This window comes from Petromyzon marinus, unplaced genomic scaffold (genome assembly GCF_048934315.1).
Source record: "Petromyzon marinus isolate PM22_M1 ecotype Great Lakes invasive population unplaced genomic scaffold, UKy_Petmar_22M1.pri1.0 PM_G_Scaffold_55, whole genome shotgun sequence".
In the NCBI taxonomy this organism is placed as follows: Eukaryota; Metazoa; Chordata; class Hyperoartia; order Petromyzontiformes; family Petromyzontidae; genus Petromyzon; species Petromyzon marinus.
In genome coordinates this window covers 34,358-53,578 of record NW_027423008.1, presented here as the reverse complement: position 1 = coordinate 53,578, position 19,221 = coordinate 34,358, and the positions used below count along the sequence as shown (strand labels likewise).

Below are 19,221 nucleotides of genomic sequence, written 5' to 3'. Positions count from 1 at the left end.
GGACACGGCCTACTCCTAGCGTGCCTTGACACTGGTTACGCTCTCGGCTCCTCCGGCTATGATGACCCTAGGGGAGGCTACCCCTGACCCGACCCAGCCAAGGTGCGGGTCTAGACTCTGGCTTCCTTGGCCCCGGCAGTCCTAGAGTCCCACCACCGGCCCAGAGTCCCACCACTGGCCCAGAGTCCCACCACCGGCCCGCACAGCGTCCCGGCCCTTTTGAATTTTTTTCATTTTTCATTTTCATGTATTGGGTATAGCCCTGTGAGCCATGCGGCTCTTAAGTCGGGTGCAACCGCAACAAACTAAATTTGAACGCGGAACATCCCAAAGCGACGACGCGCAACACAAACATCCTGGAATTCAACAAAGCAAATATTCCACGCGCACAAAAAAAACTTATTAAAACGCTGCGTGCAAAAAAATCACAATGTGGTGCAAGCCAACAACAACAACAACAACTGTCTGGGGATCCTGAGCCCCCAGCAGCAGCCCCTCCGCTCTTGGGCTGGTGCTGCAGTCCCTCCCCTGATTGTTCGAGGTACCGTTCCATCCATGGCGCTACACAACTTCACAGGTCATGGCAGCTATGAAGAAGCCCGGTCAGGTGATGCGATTATTCGGACTTCCTGTGTTACGGTCGTAACGTCGTGGGAATTTTTATTGTTATATATATTTTATTATTTTATTGTTTCCCTTCAACGTGGTGACTTTACCGAAAGAGCTAAGAATATGAATTCCTGGGTACCGTCCCGGCAACGCTTGACGTAGCTTCAAGCGAAACGCCGCGTATCTAATCGCTGAATCCGGCTACGGGAATTGTCCTTCAACTCACCGGGTGGGACAACTGAAACAATGACGACGGACACATCGTGAAGCGCCTGTTGCACCACGTGACGGTCTAATTAGTTTGGCGGAGGGGGTCTTGACGACACAGATTTGGCCAGATCGTTACATGGCCTAACACAATACTTCAGTAGGAATTGACGAGCCATCACGTGGCCCCACCAGACATTAGCGATAACGACACGGACGACAGTTTATAAAACAACAACACGCAACAATAACGACAACATTCACAGTGTTAATAATAATAACAACAACACGGATGACAGTTTATAAAACAACAACACACAACAATAACGACAACATTCACAGTGTTAATAATAATAACAACAACACGGACGACAGTTTATAAAACAACAACAACACACAACAATAACGACAACATTCACAGTGTTAATAATAATAACGACACGGACGACAGTTTATAAAACAACAACAACACACAACAATAACGACAACATTCACAGTGTTAATAATAATAACGACACGGACGACAGTTTATAAAACAACAACACACAACAATAACGACAACATTCACAGTGTTAATAATAATAACAACGACACGGACGACAGTTTATAAAACAACAACACACAACAATAACGACAACATTCACAGTGTTAATAATAATAACAACAACACAGACGACAGTTTATAAAACAACAACAACACACAACAATAACGACAACATTCACAGTGTTAATAATAATAATAACAACGACACGGACGACAGTTTATAAAACAACAACAACACACAACAATAACGACAACATTCACAGTGTTAATAATAATAACGACAACACGGACGACAGTTTATAAAACAACACACAACAATAACGACAACATTCACAGTGTTAATAATAATAACAACAACACGGACGACAGTTTATAAAACAACAACACACAACAATAACGACAACATTCACAGTGTTAATAATAATAACAACAACACGGACGACAGTTTATAAAACAACAACAACAACACACAACAATAACGATAACATTCACAGTGTTAATAATAATAACGACAACACGGACGACAGTTTATAAAACAACAACAACACACAACAATAACGACAACATTCACAGTGTTAATAATAATAACGACACGGACGACAGTTTATAAAACAACAACAACACACAACAATAACGACAACATTCACAGTGTTAATAATAATAACGACACGGACGACAGTTTATAAAACAACAACACACAACAATAACGACAACATTCACAGTGTTAATAATAATAACAACGACACGGACGACAGTTTATAAAACAACAACACACAACAATAACGACAACATTCACAGTGTTAATAATAATAACAACAACACGGACGACAGTTTATAAAACAACAACAACACACAACAATAACGACAACATTCACAGTGTTAATAATAATAACAACAACACGGACGACAGTTTATAAAACAACAACACACAACAATAACGACAACATTCACAGTGTTAATAATAATAATAACAACGACACGGACGACAGTTTATAAAACAACAACAACAACACACAACAATAACGACAACATTCACAGTGTTAATAATAATAACGACAACACGGACGACAGTTTATAAAACAACACACAACAATAACGACAACATTCACAGTGTTAATAATAATAACAACAACACGGACGACAGTTTATAAAACAACAACACACAACAATAACGACAACATTCACAGTGTTAATAATAATAACAACAACACGGACGACAGTTTATAAAACAACAACAACAACACACAACAATAACGATAACATTCACAGTGTTAATAATAATAACGACAACACGGACGACAGTTTATAAAACAACAACAACACACAACAATAACGACAACATTCACAGTGTTAATAATAATAACGACACGGACGACAGTTTATAAAACAACAACAACACACAACAATAACGACAACATTCACAGTGTTAATAATAATAACGACACGGACGACAGTTTATAAAACAACAACACACAACAATAACGACAACATTCACAGTGTTAATAATAATAACAACGACACGGACGACAGTTTATAAAACAACAACACACAACAATAACGACAACATTCACAGTGTTAATAAAAATAACAACACGGACGACAGTTTATAAAACAACAACAACACACAACAATAACGACAACATTCACAGTGTTAATAATAATAATAACAACGACACGGACGACAGTTTATAAAACAACAACAACAACACACAACAATAACGACAACATTCACAGTGTTAATAATAATAACGACAACACGGACGACAGTTTATAAAACAACACACAACAATAACGACAACATTCACAGTGTTAATAATAATAACAACAACACGGACGACAGTTTATAAAACAACAACACACAACAATAACGACAACATTCACAGTGTTAATAATAATAACAACAACACGGACGACAGTTTATAAAACAACAACAACAACAACAACACACAACAATAACGATAACATTCACAGTGTTAATAATAATAACGACAACACGGACGACAGTTTATAAAACAACAACAACACACAACAATAACGACAACATTCACAGTGTTAATAATAATAACGACACGGACGACAGTTTATAAAACAACAACAACACACAACAATAACGACAACATTCACAGTGTTAATAATAATAATAATAACAACAACACGGACGACAGTTTATAAAACAACAACACACAACAATAACGACAACATTCACAGTGTTAATAATAATAACAATAACAACACGGACGACAGTTTATAAAACAACAACAACACACAACAATAACGACAACATTCACAGTGTTAATAATAATAATAACAACAACACGGACGACAGTTTATAAAACAACAACACACAACAATAACGACAACATTCACAGTGTTAATAATAATAACAACGACACGGACGACAGTTTATAAAACAACAACACACAACAATAACGACAACATTCACAGTGTTAATAATAATAATAACAATAACAACACGGACGACAGTTTATAAAACAACAACAACACTCAACAATAACGACAACATTCACAGTGTTAATAATAATAATAACAACAACACGGACGACAGTTTATAAAACAACAACACACAACAATAACGACAACATTCACGGTGTTAATAATAATAACAATAACAACGACACGGACGACAGTTTATAAAACAACAACACACAACAATAACAACAACATTCACAGTGTTAATAATAACAACAACAACACGGACGACAGTTTATAAAACAACAACAACACACAACAATAACGACAACATTCACAGTGTTAATAATAATAACAATAACAACGACACGGACGACAGTTTATACAACAACAACAACACACAACAATAACGACAACATTCACAGTGTTAATAATAATAACAACAACACGGACGACAGTTTATAAAACAACAACACACAACAATAACGACAACATTCACAGTGTTAATAATAATAATAACAACGACACGGACGACAGTTTATAAAACAACACACAACAATAACGACAACATTCACAGTGTTAATAATAATAACGACACGGACGACAGTTTATAAAACAACAACAACACACAACAATAACGACAACATTCACAGTGTTAATAATAATAACGACAACACGGACGATAGTTTATAAAACAACAACACACAACAATAACGACAACATTCACAGTGTTAATAATAATAACAACACGGACGACAGTTTATAAAACAACAACACACAACAATAACGACAACATTCACAGTGTTAATAATAATAACGACAACACGGACGACAGTTTATAAAACAACAACACACAACAATAACGATAACATTCACGGTGTTAATAATAATAATAACAACACGGACGACAGTTTATAAAACAACAACACACAACAATAACGATAACATTCACAGTGTTAATAATAATAATAACACGGACGACAGTTTATAAAACAACAACAACACACAACAATAACGACAACATTCACAGTGTTAATAATAATAACAACACGGACGACAGTTTATAAAACAACAACACACAACAATAACGACAACATTCACAGTGTTAATAATAATAACAACAACACGGACGACAGTTTATAAAACAACAACACACAACAATAACGATAACATTCACAGTGTTAATAATAATAACAACAACACGGACGACAGTTTATAAAACAACACACAACAATAACGACAACATTCACAGTGTTAATAATAATAACAACAACACGGACGACAGTTTATAAAACAACAACAACACACAACAATAACGACAACATTCACAGTGTTAATAATAATAACAACAACACGGACGACAGTTTATAAAACAACAACAACACACAACAATAACGACAACATTCACAGTGTTAATAATAATAACAACAACACGGACGACAGTTTATAAAACAACAACACACAACAATAACGACAACATTCACAGTGTTAATAATAATAACAACAACACGGACGACAGTTTATAAAACAACAACACACAACAATAACGACAACATTCACAGTGTTAATAATAATAACAACAACACGGACGACAGTTTATAAAACAACAACAACATACAACAATAACGATAACATTCACAGTGTTAATAATAATAACAACAACACGGACGACAGTTTATAAAACAACAACACACAACAATAACGACAACATTCACAGTGTTAATAATAATAACAACAACACGGACGACAGTTTATAAAACAACAACAACACACAACAATAACGACAACATTCACAGTGTTAATAATAATAACAACACGGACGACAGTTTATAAAACAACACACAACAATAACGACAACATTCACAGTGTTAATAATAATAACAACAACACGGACGACAGTTTATAAAACAACAACACACAACAATAACGACAACATTCACAGTGTTAATAATAATAACAACACGGACGACAGTTTATAAAACAACAACACACAACAATAACGACAACATTCACAGTGTTAATAATAATAACAACAACACGGACGACAGTTTATAAAACAACAACACACAACAATAACGATAACATTCACAGTGTTAATAATAATAACAACAACACGGACGACAGTTTATAAAACAACACACAACAATAACGACAACATTCACAGTGTTAATAATAATAACAACAACACGGACGACAGTTTATAAAACAACAACAACACACAACAATAACGACAACATTCACAGTGTTAATAATAATAACAACAACACGGACGACAGTTTATAAAACAACAACACACAACAATAACGACAACATTCACAGTGTTAATAATAATAACAACACGGACGACAGTTTATAAAACAACAACACACAACAATAACGACAACATTCACAGTGTTAATAATAATAACGACACGGACGACAGTTTATAAAACAACAACAACACACAACAATAACGACAACATTCACAGTGTTAATAATAATAACGACACGGACAACAGTTTATACAACAACAACAACACACAACAATAACGACAACATTCACAGTGTTAATAATAATAACAACAACACGGACGACAGTTTATAAAACAACAACACACAACAATAACGACAACATTCACAGTGTTAATAATAATAACAACAACACGGACGACAGTTTATAAAACAACAACAACACACAACAATAACGACAACATTCACAGTGTTAATAATAATAACAACAACACGGACGACAGTTTATAAAACAACAACACACAACAATAACGACAACATTCACAGTGTTAATAATAATAACAACACGGACGACAGTTTATAAAACAACAACACACAACAATAACGACAACATTCACAGTGTTAATAATAATAACGACACGGACGACAGTTTATAAAACAACAACAACACACAACAATAACGACAACATTCACAGTGTTAATAATAATAACGACACGGACAACAGTTTATACAACAACAACAACAACACACAACAATAACGACAACATTCACAGTGTTAATAATAATAACAACAACACGGACGACAGTTTATAAAACAACAACACACAACAATAACGACAACATTCACAGTGTTAATAATAATAACAACAACACGGACGACAGTTTATAAAACAACAACAACATACAACAATAACGATAACATTCACAGTGTTAATAATAATAACAACAACACGGACGACAGTTTATAAAACAACAACACACAACAATAACGACAACATTCACAGTGTTAATAATAATAACAACAACACGGACGACAGTTTATAGCCCAGTTGACATTGGCTGATTGGATTCCTCCAATATGAACAAACACATTCTCCTGCGGAGGGAGCCGGTAGGAACGTTGGGTTGCTTGGTCAACGACCAGGGTCAACGGCGGCTCCGTGGTGTATTCCGCAAATATGCCCAACTGTGAGGGCGGGCACAGGCCGGCGTGAGTAGGTTAAACGTTGAGTTTTATAAGGGCACCACGGGGTGACCAGCCCCTGCCCCCCCGGCCCCACCTCTCCCACCCCCACCACCAGCCCCACCCTCCCCACCCAGCCCCTCCCCACCCTCCCCTCCCCACCCAGCCCCACCCTCCCCTCCCCACCCAGCCCCACCCTCCCCACCCACACAACCCTCCCCACCCTCCCCACCCACCCAGCCCCACCCTCCCCACCCACACCACCCTCCCCACCCTCCCCACCCAGTCCCTCCCTCCCCACCCAGCCCCTCCCCACCCTCCCCTCCCTACCCAGCCCCTCCCTCCCCACCCTCCCCTCTCCACCCAGCCCCACCTCTCCCATTTTTGGATGCACGACGGACGGACACAACAACAACAATAATCCCCGTGTGGGCTGGTGGTGTAACCAGGAGGTTCCTACCGGTATAAATATTCTCCTGATTCCGATACAGTTGGAGATCGCCGCCTCAACACAATGGGAGGCTCTCTCAAGCAATGCGGGGGGGGGGGTGGTTTTTGCCGGCTGTACGTACGTTGATCTTTCTCCTTCTGGCGTCTCTCCATCTCCTTAGACTTGTAACCAGTGGTGGGCAGGATGTCCTCCAGAAAGAACCGCTTCACCTCGAAAAGCCTCCCAGGCACTGGCCCACGGACGAGAGGCAACACGGCGTGCACACCGCCACGTCCAACATCGCCGTTCCGTTTGGCCCGCCGCCGCCACCGCCGCCGCCGCCGCCGCCGACGCACGGTTAGATCGAGTGAATATAAATGTTGTGTCGTTAAACCCGCCACCACCCGACGCAGCAGCCGGTTAGCGAGGTTTGTCAAGTAAACAAAACGTGGCCAACGAGTTGCTAATTCGGCACACACCGGTGTGCTGGAGGAGTAAACCCACAACATTTACCGTTCGGTAATTACAACCGGCAAATGTCGCACTCCAATGGTAAATGTTGTGGGTTTACTCCTCCAACACAACGGTGCGCCGTGCTAGTAACGATATTTTGTTTTACGTGACAAAATCTTACAAATTGGCCGTCGGGTTTAACAACACATTTACATTGACGCGATCAAACCCAAAAAAACCTCTAATACATTATCGATAATATTGGTCGCGAAAGCCTACCGCTACGTGTTCAACCGACGGATGGATTTAGCCGTCTCTCACGTCTGACGACGGGGCAGCCGCCGAAGTACTCTGAAAAGAGTGAGACGTTGAGGGGGGCGCTCATCAGCACGACGCGGAGGTTGCACTGCCGCTCCAGAATGTCGCGCAGCTTGATGAGCAGGATGTCGCAGAAGCGGTCGCGTTCATGGATCTCGTCCTAGTGGATACATCACCGCCAACGCTGCCATCATCATCATCATCGTAACCACCACCACCACCGCCATCATCACCATTGTCAATTTCGCCACCACCAGTTAACAAAAATCTATCATGACCAACTGACAAGACAAAGATCCCCCGTATAGCCTTAACAGACTCGTTGGGGCAAGTGCTGTAAGCGAGTAGCTCCTATGAAGGCAGGCACGGTACACAAGGGGGTGGGTGGCAAGCACCACTCTTTAAGAACCACCACCAATACCACCACCAGAACCAACACCAGCACTACCACCATCATCATCACCACCCGTAATCACCACCACCACCACCACAATTATCACTACCATCATCACCACCCTTAACCATCACCACCACCAGCAGAACCATCAATAACCACCACCCTTAGCAGCAGCAACAACACTACCAGCATCACCACCATCATCACCTTTAACCAACCAGTAGCAACAGCATCAGCACCAGCTTCATAACAATAATTAAACTTCACCATGTACATACAGTCTGTTGTCAATCCAATGATTGAGACACTAAAACCGAACAAAAACTCAGAAACCGGAACTGGCCACATCTTGGGTTAGACCGAATAAAATAAAATAAATTAAAATCACGACGTTTCGAGCGAGCGCACACACAAGGGTCCGTCAGCAGGTGGGACAACCACATCTACAGGCCTCGATAGCCTCTTGTGACAGCAGCAGCAGCCCTTTTGCCCACTTCAGCAATTCTTTCTTGCTGTGGTTGTCCCACCTGCTGACTGACGCTTGCGTGTGCGCGCGCCCGAAACGCCGTGATTTAATTCATTTCATTTTCTACCTACCACGGTGACTTTACCGAGAGAACCCAGGGGCGTGGACCCCTGCAGTCACGAAAACTTCAAATCTAGATTAGACTGAAAAGAAAACTTTTGAGCACCGGTGTGTGGTGGATCGACTGTAGCTCGGCACGTACCACGATGATGTGCGTCACGACGGTAGACGTGGCGCTGTCTCCGGCCATGAGGGTCCTCACCAGCACGTCGTTGGTGCAGAACGTGAGGAGCGTCTTTGGCGAGACCCTGCGCGCAACGCCGTGTGCGGAACGCGACGGTATGAGGGATACTCTTTGGTTCTATTGGGTAAAGTCACCACGTAGCAGGTTAAAAATAAAATAACAAAAATCACGACGTTTCGGCCACAACACAAGCGGCCTTCATCAGGTGAAGGGACGAGACTGTCTGGAGGACAGCGCTAGAGTGAGAGAAGCCACGCTGAGATCACGACCTTTAATGAGGGATACTCTTTGGTTCTATTGGGTAAAGTCACCACGTAGGTAAAAAATAAAATAACAAAAATCACGACGTTTCGGCCACAACACAAGCGGCCTTCATCAGGTGAAGGGACGAGACTGTCTGGTAGGACAGCGCTGGAGTGAAAAAAGCCACGCTCAGATCACGACCTTTAAGCTGTGTGAGAAGAAAAACACTAAGCGCCTTGACAAAGGAATTATCATATAATTTAGCATTGAAATGGCTCATTGAAATAGCTAAGTTAAAGTATACACATCTGCAGAGGTACCCCTTGACAAAGGAATTAGCATAGAATTTAGCATTGAAATAGCTCATTGAAATAGCTAAGTTAAAGTATACACATCCGCTAGAGGCACCCCTTGACAAAGGAATTAGCATAGAATTTAGCATTGAAATGGCTCATTGAAATAGCTAAGTTAAAGTGTACACATCCGCAGAGGCACCCCTTGACAAAGGAATTAGCATAGAATTTAGCATTGAAATGGCTCATTGAAATAGCTAAGTTAAAGTATACACATCCGCAGAGGTACCCCTTGACAAAGGAATTAGCATATAATTTAGCATTGAAATGGCTCATTGAAATAGCTAAGTTAAAGTATACACATCCGCAGAGGCACCCCTTGACAAAGGAATTAGCATATAATTTAGCATTGAAATGGCTCATTGAAATAGCTAAGTTAAAGTATACACATCCGCAGAGGCACCCCTTGACAAAGGAATTAGCATAGAATTTAGCATTGAAATGGCTCATTGAAATAGCTAAGTTAAAGTATACACATCCGCAGAGGCACCCCTTGACAAAGGAATTAGCATAGAATTTAGCATTGAAATAGCTGAGTGATAAGCTGAGGTATAAGGGATCTCAAATACATACATGGTGTTTTCCTGTTAACCTAACATCTAGGTTGTCAGTCAATATTACGATTCGTAAATTTAACGTAGGTATGCAAGTTGAACTTCTTTCGCACCACCGTACGTAGCCAACCGTGCTCAATGGTCCAACGTGTGTGAAGTCCTCCCCCCACCAGCCGACACAGCCAAACCAATTAAATTACCACATGGTGGTAAAAGTGTTTCACTGTGCGCCCAACAAGATTGTTTCAGCTCACCACCGACAGTTGAGTTGAAGAACAATTCCATCAACACAAATTCAGCAATCGTATACAATGCCTATAAAGCGATATGCTAAATTTCCTTGTGACAATTGTTCTGCACCCCCACCCATACCCATGGCAAATTGTTGTTTGGCTTGCATCGTGCAGAGGAAGGATTTCACGACAGCTGTTTTGTCAAGATAATTTCTTCGCTGCCTAACCAAAAATAAATGTGCCGTAAATATTGTTGCACCGGCTCGGTTTTCGTAGAGTCGTGTCACCGCAGAGCTCAGACAGGACGGAGAAACGCAAACCGAACACAACCCTAAAAATCACACAACTCAACGAAAGGACACGGCGCAGGGCAGGGAGAAACATGACAGGACACAGCGGTAAAAGTACACAATAACAAACGTATGTGTGCATGTGCGCGTGTGTACGTTGAACGTCTTTCACACCGTACGCAGCCGACCGCGCTAATCGTGGGGGCGCGACTAGCACAGTTGGAATGAAACGACGAGAAAAATTACAATAGCACACGGCCCAGAGGGAAAACACAACAACAAAAACAACAGAACACACACACACGCGCACGCGCGCACAACGGAAGCGCCAACACGCGTACACGCACTTGCTCTCCAACCGGATCTGGTAGCCGACGGTCTGGCCGACGCCCTCCCCTCGCTCCTCCGCCACCCTCTCGGCCGCGGCGACGGCAGAGATTCGGCGCGGCTGCGCGCAAATCACGCGGCACGGCGACCCCAGGCGGCTGCCCTCGTCCAGGATGTACTGAGGGATCTGCCGGGGGGGGGTGGGGGACGACACGGGCGGCGGCGCGCGCCGAGTGTTAAGCGGTGATCGGAGGCAGTCCTCAAGATCGCAATTCGGGGGTAAAAAAATAAAAAATAATAATCCACGTTCACCCCGCTCGTCGTGGTGGTGGTCACTGGGGAAATGAGCCCGACATGCTGAATGAAGGAGCGCCGAGTTCCAGGACCGTGCTGCGAGCACCTGCGTGGTTTTGCCGGAGCCGGTCTCGCCCAGCACCAGCAGGATGTTGGACTTGGCGATGGTGCCCAGCAACTGCTCCCGGAACGCGGCCACGGGGAGGGTCTGGCGGAACGCCTCCAGCTCCGATCGCCCCCGCGGCGGCGGGACCTGAGCGATCCCGTCGCTGAGCCGTCCGCTCGGCCTGCTCGCCTCGCGTCTCGCCCCTGCGAGTGACACGCGTCGAATTGCATCAGCGTCACGGGTGCCACGGTGGCTAGGAGATGTTGACTCCCTCGCCTGGTGTACAGGAGGTCGTGGGTTCGATCCCAACCCCGACATCTGCTAGATGTTAACTCCCTCGCCTGGTATACAGGAGGTCGTGGGTTCGATCCCAACCCCGACATCTGCTGCTGCTGTATATTTGGAGTCTGTGTCTCTCTCCCTCGTCATCATCATGGTGGCTAGATGTTAACTCCCTCGCCTGGTATACAGGAGGTCGTGGGTTCGATCCCAACCCCGACATCTGCTGTATATTTGGAGTCTGTGTCTCTCTCCCTCGTCATCATCATGGTGGCTAGATGTTAACTCCCTCGCCTGGTATACAGGAGGTTCGTGGGTTCGATCCCAACCCCGACATCTGCTGCTGCTGTATATTTGAAGTCTGTGTCTCTCTCCCTCATCATCATCATCACGGTGGCTAGGAGATGTTAACTCCCTCGCCTGGTATACAGGAGGTCGTGGGTTCGATCCCAACCCCGACATCTGCTGCTGCTGTATATTTGGAGTCTGTGTCTCTCTCCCTCATCATCATCACGGTGGCTAGGAGATGTTAACTCCCTCGCCTGGTATACAGGAGGTCGTGGGTTCGATCCCAACCCCGACATCTGCTGCTGCTGTATATTTGGAGTCTGTGTCTCTCTCCCTCATCATCATCATGGTGGCTAGGAGATGTTAACTCCCTCGCCTGGTATACAGGAGGTCGTGGGTTCGATCCCAACCCCGACATATGCTGCTGCTGTATATTTGAAGTCTGTGTCTCTCTCCCTCATCATCATCATGGTGGCTAGATGTTAACTCCCTCGCCTGGTATACAGGAGGTCGTGGGTTCGATCCCAACCCCGACATCTGCTGCTGTATATTTGGAGTCTGTGTCTCTCTCCCTCGTCATCATCATGGTGGCTAGATGTTAACTCCCTCGCCTGGTATACAGGAGGTCGTGGGTTCGATCCCAACCCCGACATCTGCTGTATATTTGGAGTCTGTGTCTCTCTCCCTCGTCATCATCATGGTGGCTAGATGTTAACTCCCTCGCCTGGTATACAGGAGGTCGTGGGTTCGATCCCAACCCCGATATCTGCTGCTGTATATTTGGAGTCTGTGTCTCTCTCCCTCATCATCATCATGGTGGCTAGGAGATGTTAACTCCCTCGCCTGGTATACAGGAGGTCGTGGGTTTGATCCCAACCCCGACATCTGCTGCTGTATATTTGGAGTTTGTGGTGTCTCTCTCGAATCGACGTGCGTTGAGCGTATTTGGCTGCTGCGAACGTCCACGTGATAAGCCACTTCATTCGAGCAATCATTTTGTGGCCAGGTCGCTGCTGATAAATGGCTACGCAGCTCAGCGCAGCCTTACCCGGTAAAATAATGCCTGAATAGATTAGTTGATAGAGGGCACCAATGGAGCACCACGGAAAAAAAAAACCGTCGCCGGCAACTCCAAAGCGGGAACGAACCTGGGTCAGAGCCGGTGTCGGGGAAGCGCTGCAGAAGCACACGGGCGGCGTGGCGCGCCCGTTGCGACAGCGCGAATGACATCTCGGCGCCCGCCACCTCCGCTGGCTCCTTCTTGCGCACGGTGAGGCGCTGCATCGGCCCCCCCCCTTGCTACCGAAACGCAGCGAGGAACGTGGGGGGCAGCGTTAATTTACCGGTGGGCGGGCGGGTTAGGTGGGTGGGTGGGTGTGTGGGCGTGTGGGTGTGTGGGTGGGTGGGCGAGCGGGTAGACGGATAGGTGTGCATGCAGGCGCACGGGTAGGCGTGTAGGTGGGCAAGTATATGAGTGGGTTTGCGAGTGCGTGACGAGGCAGGCAGGCAGGTAGGTAGGCATGTAGGTGGACATGCATGTGGGCAGGCAGGTGCACAGGTAGATACGGGGAGCGGTACTGTAGCGGTTAGCACGCTGCTGCGCTACGAACCCGATTCCCGCTGACGGCCAACACCAGTGACAATTATCTGAACCGATCATATGCCTCTCCTAGGTCGACTCAGCCTCAAATGATTACCGAATGCAGTATGTAAACATCGCCACTCGGGAGACGAAGGCGATCAGGCGTGGTGCCGGCCACCCACCCGTGCCGGCCCTCATAGGTGCTCGCTAACGGCACCTCCTCCAACAGCCTGTTAAGACTACACGGGGGATCTTTGTCTTGTATAGGTTGGGTGGGTAGGTGAGCGGGTACGTAGGTTAGTGCATGCGAATCACAAGCTTAGTCCGTGCTCGCCAGTTGCCTGGGTGAAAGGTTGGGCTCCGTTTTGCCATAACGCCTGGCCAGCTGGCTTCAAAAAAACGTAACCAATGAATGAGCCGATTTTCATCGCTCCCAACTCGGCAGTGGGATGGTCTCAGGCACGTTTTCTCCTCTTGGCTGGGCCGCTGTCCCGATTAGCACGGGTGGCTACGTGCAGTGCAAAAGAGGTTCTACTAGACGTGCCCACACACTTACATTCTCTGACACTGCCCTTGGCCGTGCCTTAGAACGCCAACGCCCCGCACAATCCCGCTCGCCTCTCTCTTGACAATGTGTCTCTTACCTTTTCGTACGTTCTCTAATCAATGTGCTTTCTCTATGCCGAAAACAAACTTCTTTGAAGCTGATTTTGCGTTGAAGTTCGTTGCCCTTCCCCCACGCCTCTGGTCAGCACGGTTTGGCTACGTACGGTGCGAAAGACGCTCAACATACACACGCTCCTGTCCCTGTCTCTTAGAGTTTAATTCAGAATTTGTTCCATTACAAAGACCCCCTCCCCGTGTAGCCTGTAACAGGCTGTCGGGGCAAGTGCTGTTAGGGAAGCACCTATGAAGGCCGGCACAGCAAACAAGGGGGGTGGGTGGCCAACACCACGCCCGGCCACCCTTTGTCTCCTTCGTGGCAATGTTTCCGCATCGCACCAGGTACTCATTTGAGGCTGAGTCGACCTAGGGGAGGCCCGGGAGCAGTTCAGACAATCGTCACTGGTGTTGGCCGTGAGTGGGAATCGAACCCGGGTCGCCAGGTTTGTAGCTCGGCGCACTAACCGCTACACTAACCGCTCCCCACAGGCACTCATTGGCATACGCGAAAAGCACGCCTATCTCAAAATCGTGTATGTCAAAAGCAATGTTCCCATAAGGGGCCGTCCATAAATGACGTCACACGAGTTTGGCCGATTTTTGACCCCCCCCCCTGCCCCCCTCGTCACACAGCGTCACAAAGTCAGACGCCCCTGAAATATGACGTCACAAAGTTCTGCCCCCCACACCCCCCAAACCATATTTCCATTTTTAAAATGAAACACGCTTCAAATCGCTTTACACTATTTTTTCATTGTAGTGCGTATTTAATGTGGCGCTGCACTCTGATGTTGTAGGAGAAAACATTTGTAGAATTATAAAATATTAAAAGTAATTCTATTAAAAAAATACTTGAAACTTTGCAGTAGAACGAAGCAAAATGGAGAGTACAATAATATCAATTACATATTCATTCCACAGAATGAAAAGCCCTGGTAGAATCATTAAAATCAAAATGTTTAATAACAATCATTCAAAATGTTTTTTACTAAATGTATGCATCACCATTCTCCCACGGAGAAGCGAAATGCTCCTTCATGGAATAAATAAAAGGTGACCTTAGTAAATTTAAAACATCAAATAGTTAATAATGAAAATTATTCAAAATTAGTGCCGTTATAACAATTCTATTTAATTAAGTAGATATTTAAATTTTGATTTAAAGCTTTCGTGACTGCAGTAATTCATATTCTTAGCTCTTTCGGTAAAGTCACGTTGAAGGGAAACAATAAAATAACAATATATATAAAACAATAAAAATTCTCACGACGTTTCGACCATAACGCCTGATGACGACCGTTTGTGTTATGGTCGAAACGTCGTGAGAATTTTTATTGTTTTATATATTTTTATTATTTTATTGTTTCCCTTCAACGTGACTTTACCGAAAGAGCTAAGAATATAGATATTTAAAGTTGCGCATTTTGATGTGACGTCACATTTCTCAACCCCTCCTCCCCCCCTACGTCACACATCGTCACAAACGTCTGACGCCCTCCATAGGTGCGTGACGTCATTTATGGGCAGCCCCTAAGTGATAATGATACAGGATTCGTCTTCTTTGCTTCTCTCGGTAAAGTCACCACCACCACGTGAGAGAATGAGAATAAAATAATAAAATCACGCGATACAATTCCCACGACGTTTCGCGAGATGAAGGGGGTTAGGGGATTTCACCGAGACTCGCAGAGATAGTCGCCTAAGTTATCCTTGCCCATATCAATACAACGGCACACAATATACAATAGAGGGCTTCAACAAAAATGTTAACACATTACGGGGCTGTCGCTTTTAATAGAAAAAAAAGAACGAATTTTGATTTAAAGCTTCCGTGACTGCAGGGATTCATATTCTTGGTTCTTTTGGTAAAGTCACCACCACGTTAGAAGGGAAACAATGAAATAATAAAAATATAACACAATAACAATAAAATCATCTGATGATGATTGCTTGTGTTGCGGTCGAAACGTCGTGAGAATTTTATTGTTTTATATTTTGTATTATTTTATTGGTTCCCTTCTACGTGCAGGTGACTTTACAAAAAGAACCAAGAATAATAATTTTATTGTTTTACAATAATTTTATTGTTTTATATTTTTTATTATTTTATTGTTTCCCTTCTACGTGGTGGTGACTTTACCGAAAGAACCAAGAATAATAATTTTGTTTTACAATAATTTTATTGTTTTATTATTTTTATTATTTTATTGTTTCCCTTCTACGTGGTGGTGACTTTACCGAAAGAACCAAGAATAATAATTTTATTGTTTTACAATAATTTTATTGTTTTATATTTTTATTATTTTATTGTTTCCCTTCTACGTGGTGGTGACTTTACCGAAAGAACCAAGAATAATAACTTTATTGTTTTACAATAATTTTATTGTTTTATATTTTTATTATTTTATTGTTTCCCTTCTACGTGCAGGTGACTTTACCGAATTACCAACAATATGAATCCCTGCGGTCACGAAAGCTTTCAATAAAAAATATATCAATATTCATTAATTATTTCCAAGCAAACTACATTCGTGTGTTTTTCTTAAATGCATTCCGTTTAAACTTGTAACAAATATTTTTTTACATACTGACAAATTAAAGGTTTTAATTCCACTGTGTGGTGCAATTATTAAACATTCTAACAATAACGTGCCCAACATTGTGTATACATATATTTAAAATGTGATTCACAGCAAAAAAAAATTAAGTATGCTTTTTAATGAAATACTATCAACCCAAATAAATGAACGGTTAACACACTTGCAACATGATAACAAACGTGATGTTAATATCTTCACAAAGTCAAAATGATTATCTCTCCTCCCCACTTGTCCGCCTTCGTTGGTCAACGCGTACCTCTGGAATCCTTCCCCAGAGCCACATTTCTCGTTGAAAGTTCTCACGAGTGTCAACATTTTCTTGTTACTTTACGTTAAAATGTAAACTCTTAATATGCTTAAATTTAGATTTAAAGCTTTCGTGACTGCAGTAATTCATATTATTTTTATTGTTTTATATATATTTTATTGTTTCCCTTCAACGTGACTTTACCGAAAGAACTAAGAATATATCTTAATATGCTTCCCGTAAAATAAAATTAAGCAACACAGTTGAGGAATACAAAGGCGGTGAACACAAGCAAATCGGACACATGCACGATCACAACGAGACGAGCAGAGGGCAAATAAGTGTTGTTGTTATTGTTGTTGTTGTTCTTGCTACATGTGTGTGTGTGTACACTGTGTGTGTACACTGTGTGTACACGTGTGTGTGTGTGTACACTGTGTGTGTGTGTACACGTGTGTGTGTGTACACGTGTGTGTGTGTGTACACCGTGTGTGTACACTGTGTGTGTGTGTACACTGTGTGTACACTGTGTGTGTGTGTACACTGTGTGTGTGTACACGTGTGTGTGTACACTGTGTGTGTGTGTGTACACTGTGTGTGTGTGTACACTGTGTGTGTGTACACGTGTGTGTATACACGTGTGTGTGTACACGTGTGTGTACACTGAGTGTGTGTACACACGTGTGTGTACACTGTGTGTGTGTACTGTGTGTGTGTACACGTGTGTGTACACTGTGTGTGTACACTGTGTGTGTACACGTGTGTGTGTGTACACTGTGTGTACACTGTGTGTGTGTACACGTGTGTGTGTGTACACTGTGTGTGTATACACGTGTGTGTGTACACGTGTGTGTACACGTGTGTGTGTGTACACTGTGTGTACACGTGTTTATCTTTAGAATGTGAAAGGGGGTCACTAACACCACTTGCCCCCTACAGCCTGCGAAGGCTACACGGGGGATCTTTGTCTTTGTGTTCACGTGGCGTGTTGTTTCACGATGTCCACGCGAACGACGTTAAACACCACCACCACCACCACGAGTTCGATCGATCGATTATTCGATCGATTGAAGGGAAGAAATCGGCGAAAGGCCCCCAGACTTGCAGGCCCCGAAGCCGGCTTTTTTTTTAGTTTCGATCGCTTTTTTAAAACGAGGGGTTAATCGATTAATCTCGGTCGGTACATTTTGTATTTTGTTTGTTTTAAATGTTTAAAAGTGCGGGTGGATTAAGATGGAAGTTTAAAAAAAAACTCACTCAGTCGCAAACTCCCAAGGCCAGCCGAGATCTTACAAAGTGAAGTGGAACCAAAATCGTGACGCTGACGGGCGAAACCAAATTGGTGACAAGCTGGGGGGGGGAGGGCGAAACCAAATTGGTTACAAGCTGGGGGGGGTGGGCGAAACCAAATTGGTTACAAGTTGAGGGGGATGGGCGGAACCAAATTGGTTACTAGCTGAGGGGATGGGCGAAACCAAATTGGTTACTAGCTGAGGGGGTGGGCGAAACCAAATTGGTTATAAGCTGGGGGGGGGGGTGGGCGAAACCAAATTGGTTACAAGCTGAGGGGTGTGGGCGAAACCAAATTGGT

At 43.4% G+C, this 19,221-nt stretch overlaps 1 protein-coding gene across 1 annotated transcript in view; it reads right to left on the bottom strand.

Moving 5' to 3' along the window:
- The window catches only part of LOC142917908 (3'-5' RNA helicase YTHDC2-like), a 162,517-nt gene extending 143,548 nt beyond the window's left edge, over positions 1–18,969 (bottom strand). Inside the window, exons 1-7 of the mRNA XM_076062249.1 lie at positions 18,888–18,969; positions 13,687–13,837; positions 11,972–12,174; positions 11,592–11,758; positions 9,530–9,635; positions 8,408–8,564; positions 7,776–7,883 (exon numbers count right to left, since the gene is read on the bottom strand). Of these exons, the coding sequence (XP_075918364.1) occupies positions 7,776–7,883; positions 8,408–8,564; positions 9,530–9,635; positions 11,592–11,758; positions 11,972–12,174; positions 13,687–13,822 (877 nt within the window). The 5' untranslated portion in view covers positions 13,823–13,837; positions 18,888–18,969. The remainder of the gene's footprint in view (positions 1–7,775; positions 7,884–8,407; positions 8,565–9,529; positions 9,636–11,591; positions 11,759–11,971; positions 12,175–13,686; positions 13,838–18,887) is intronic.
- Positions 18,970–19,221: the final 252 nt, after the last annotated feature.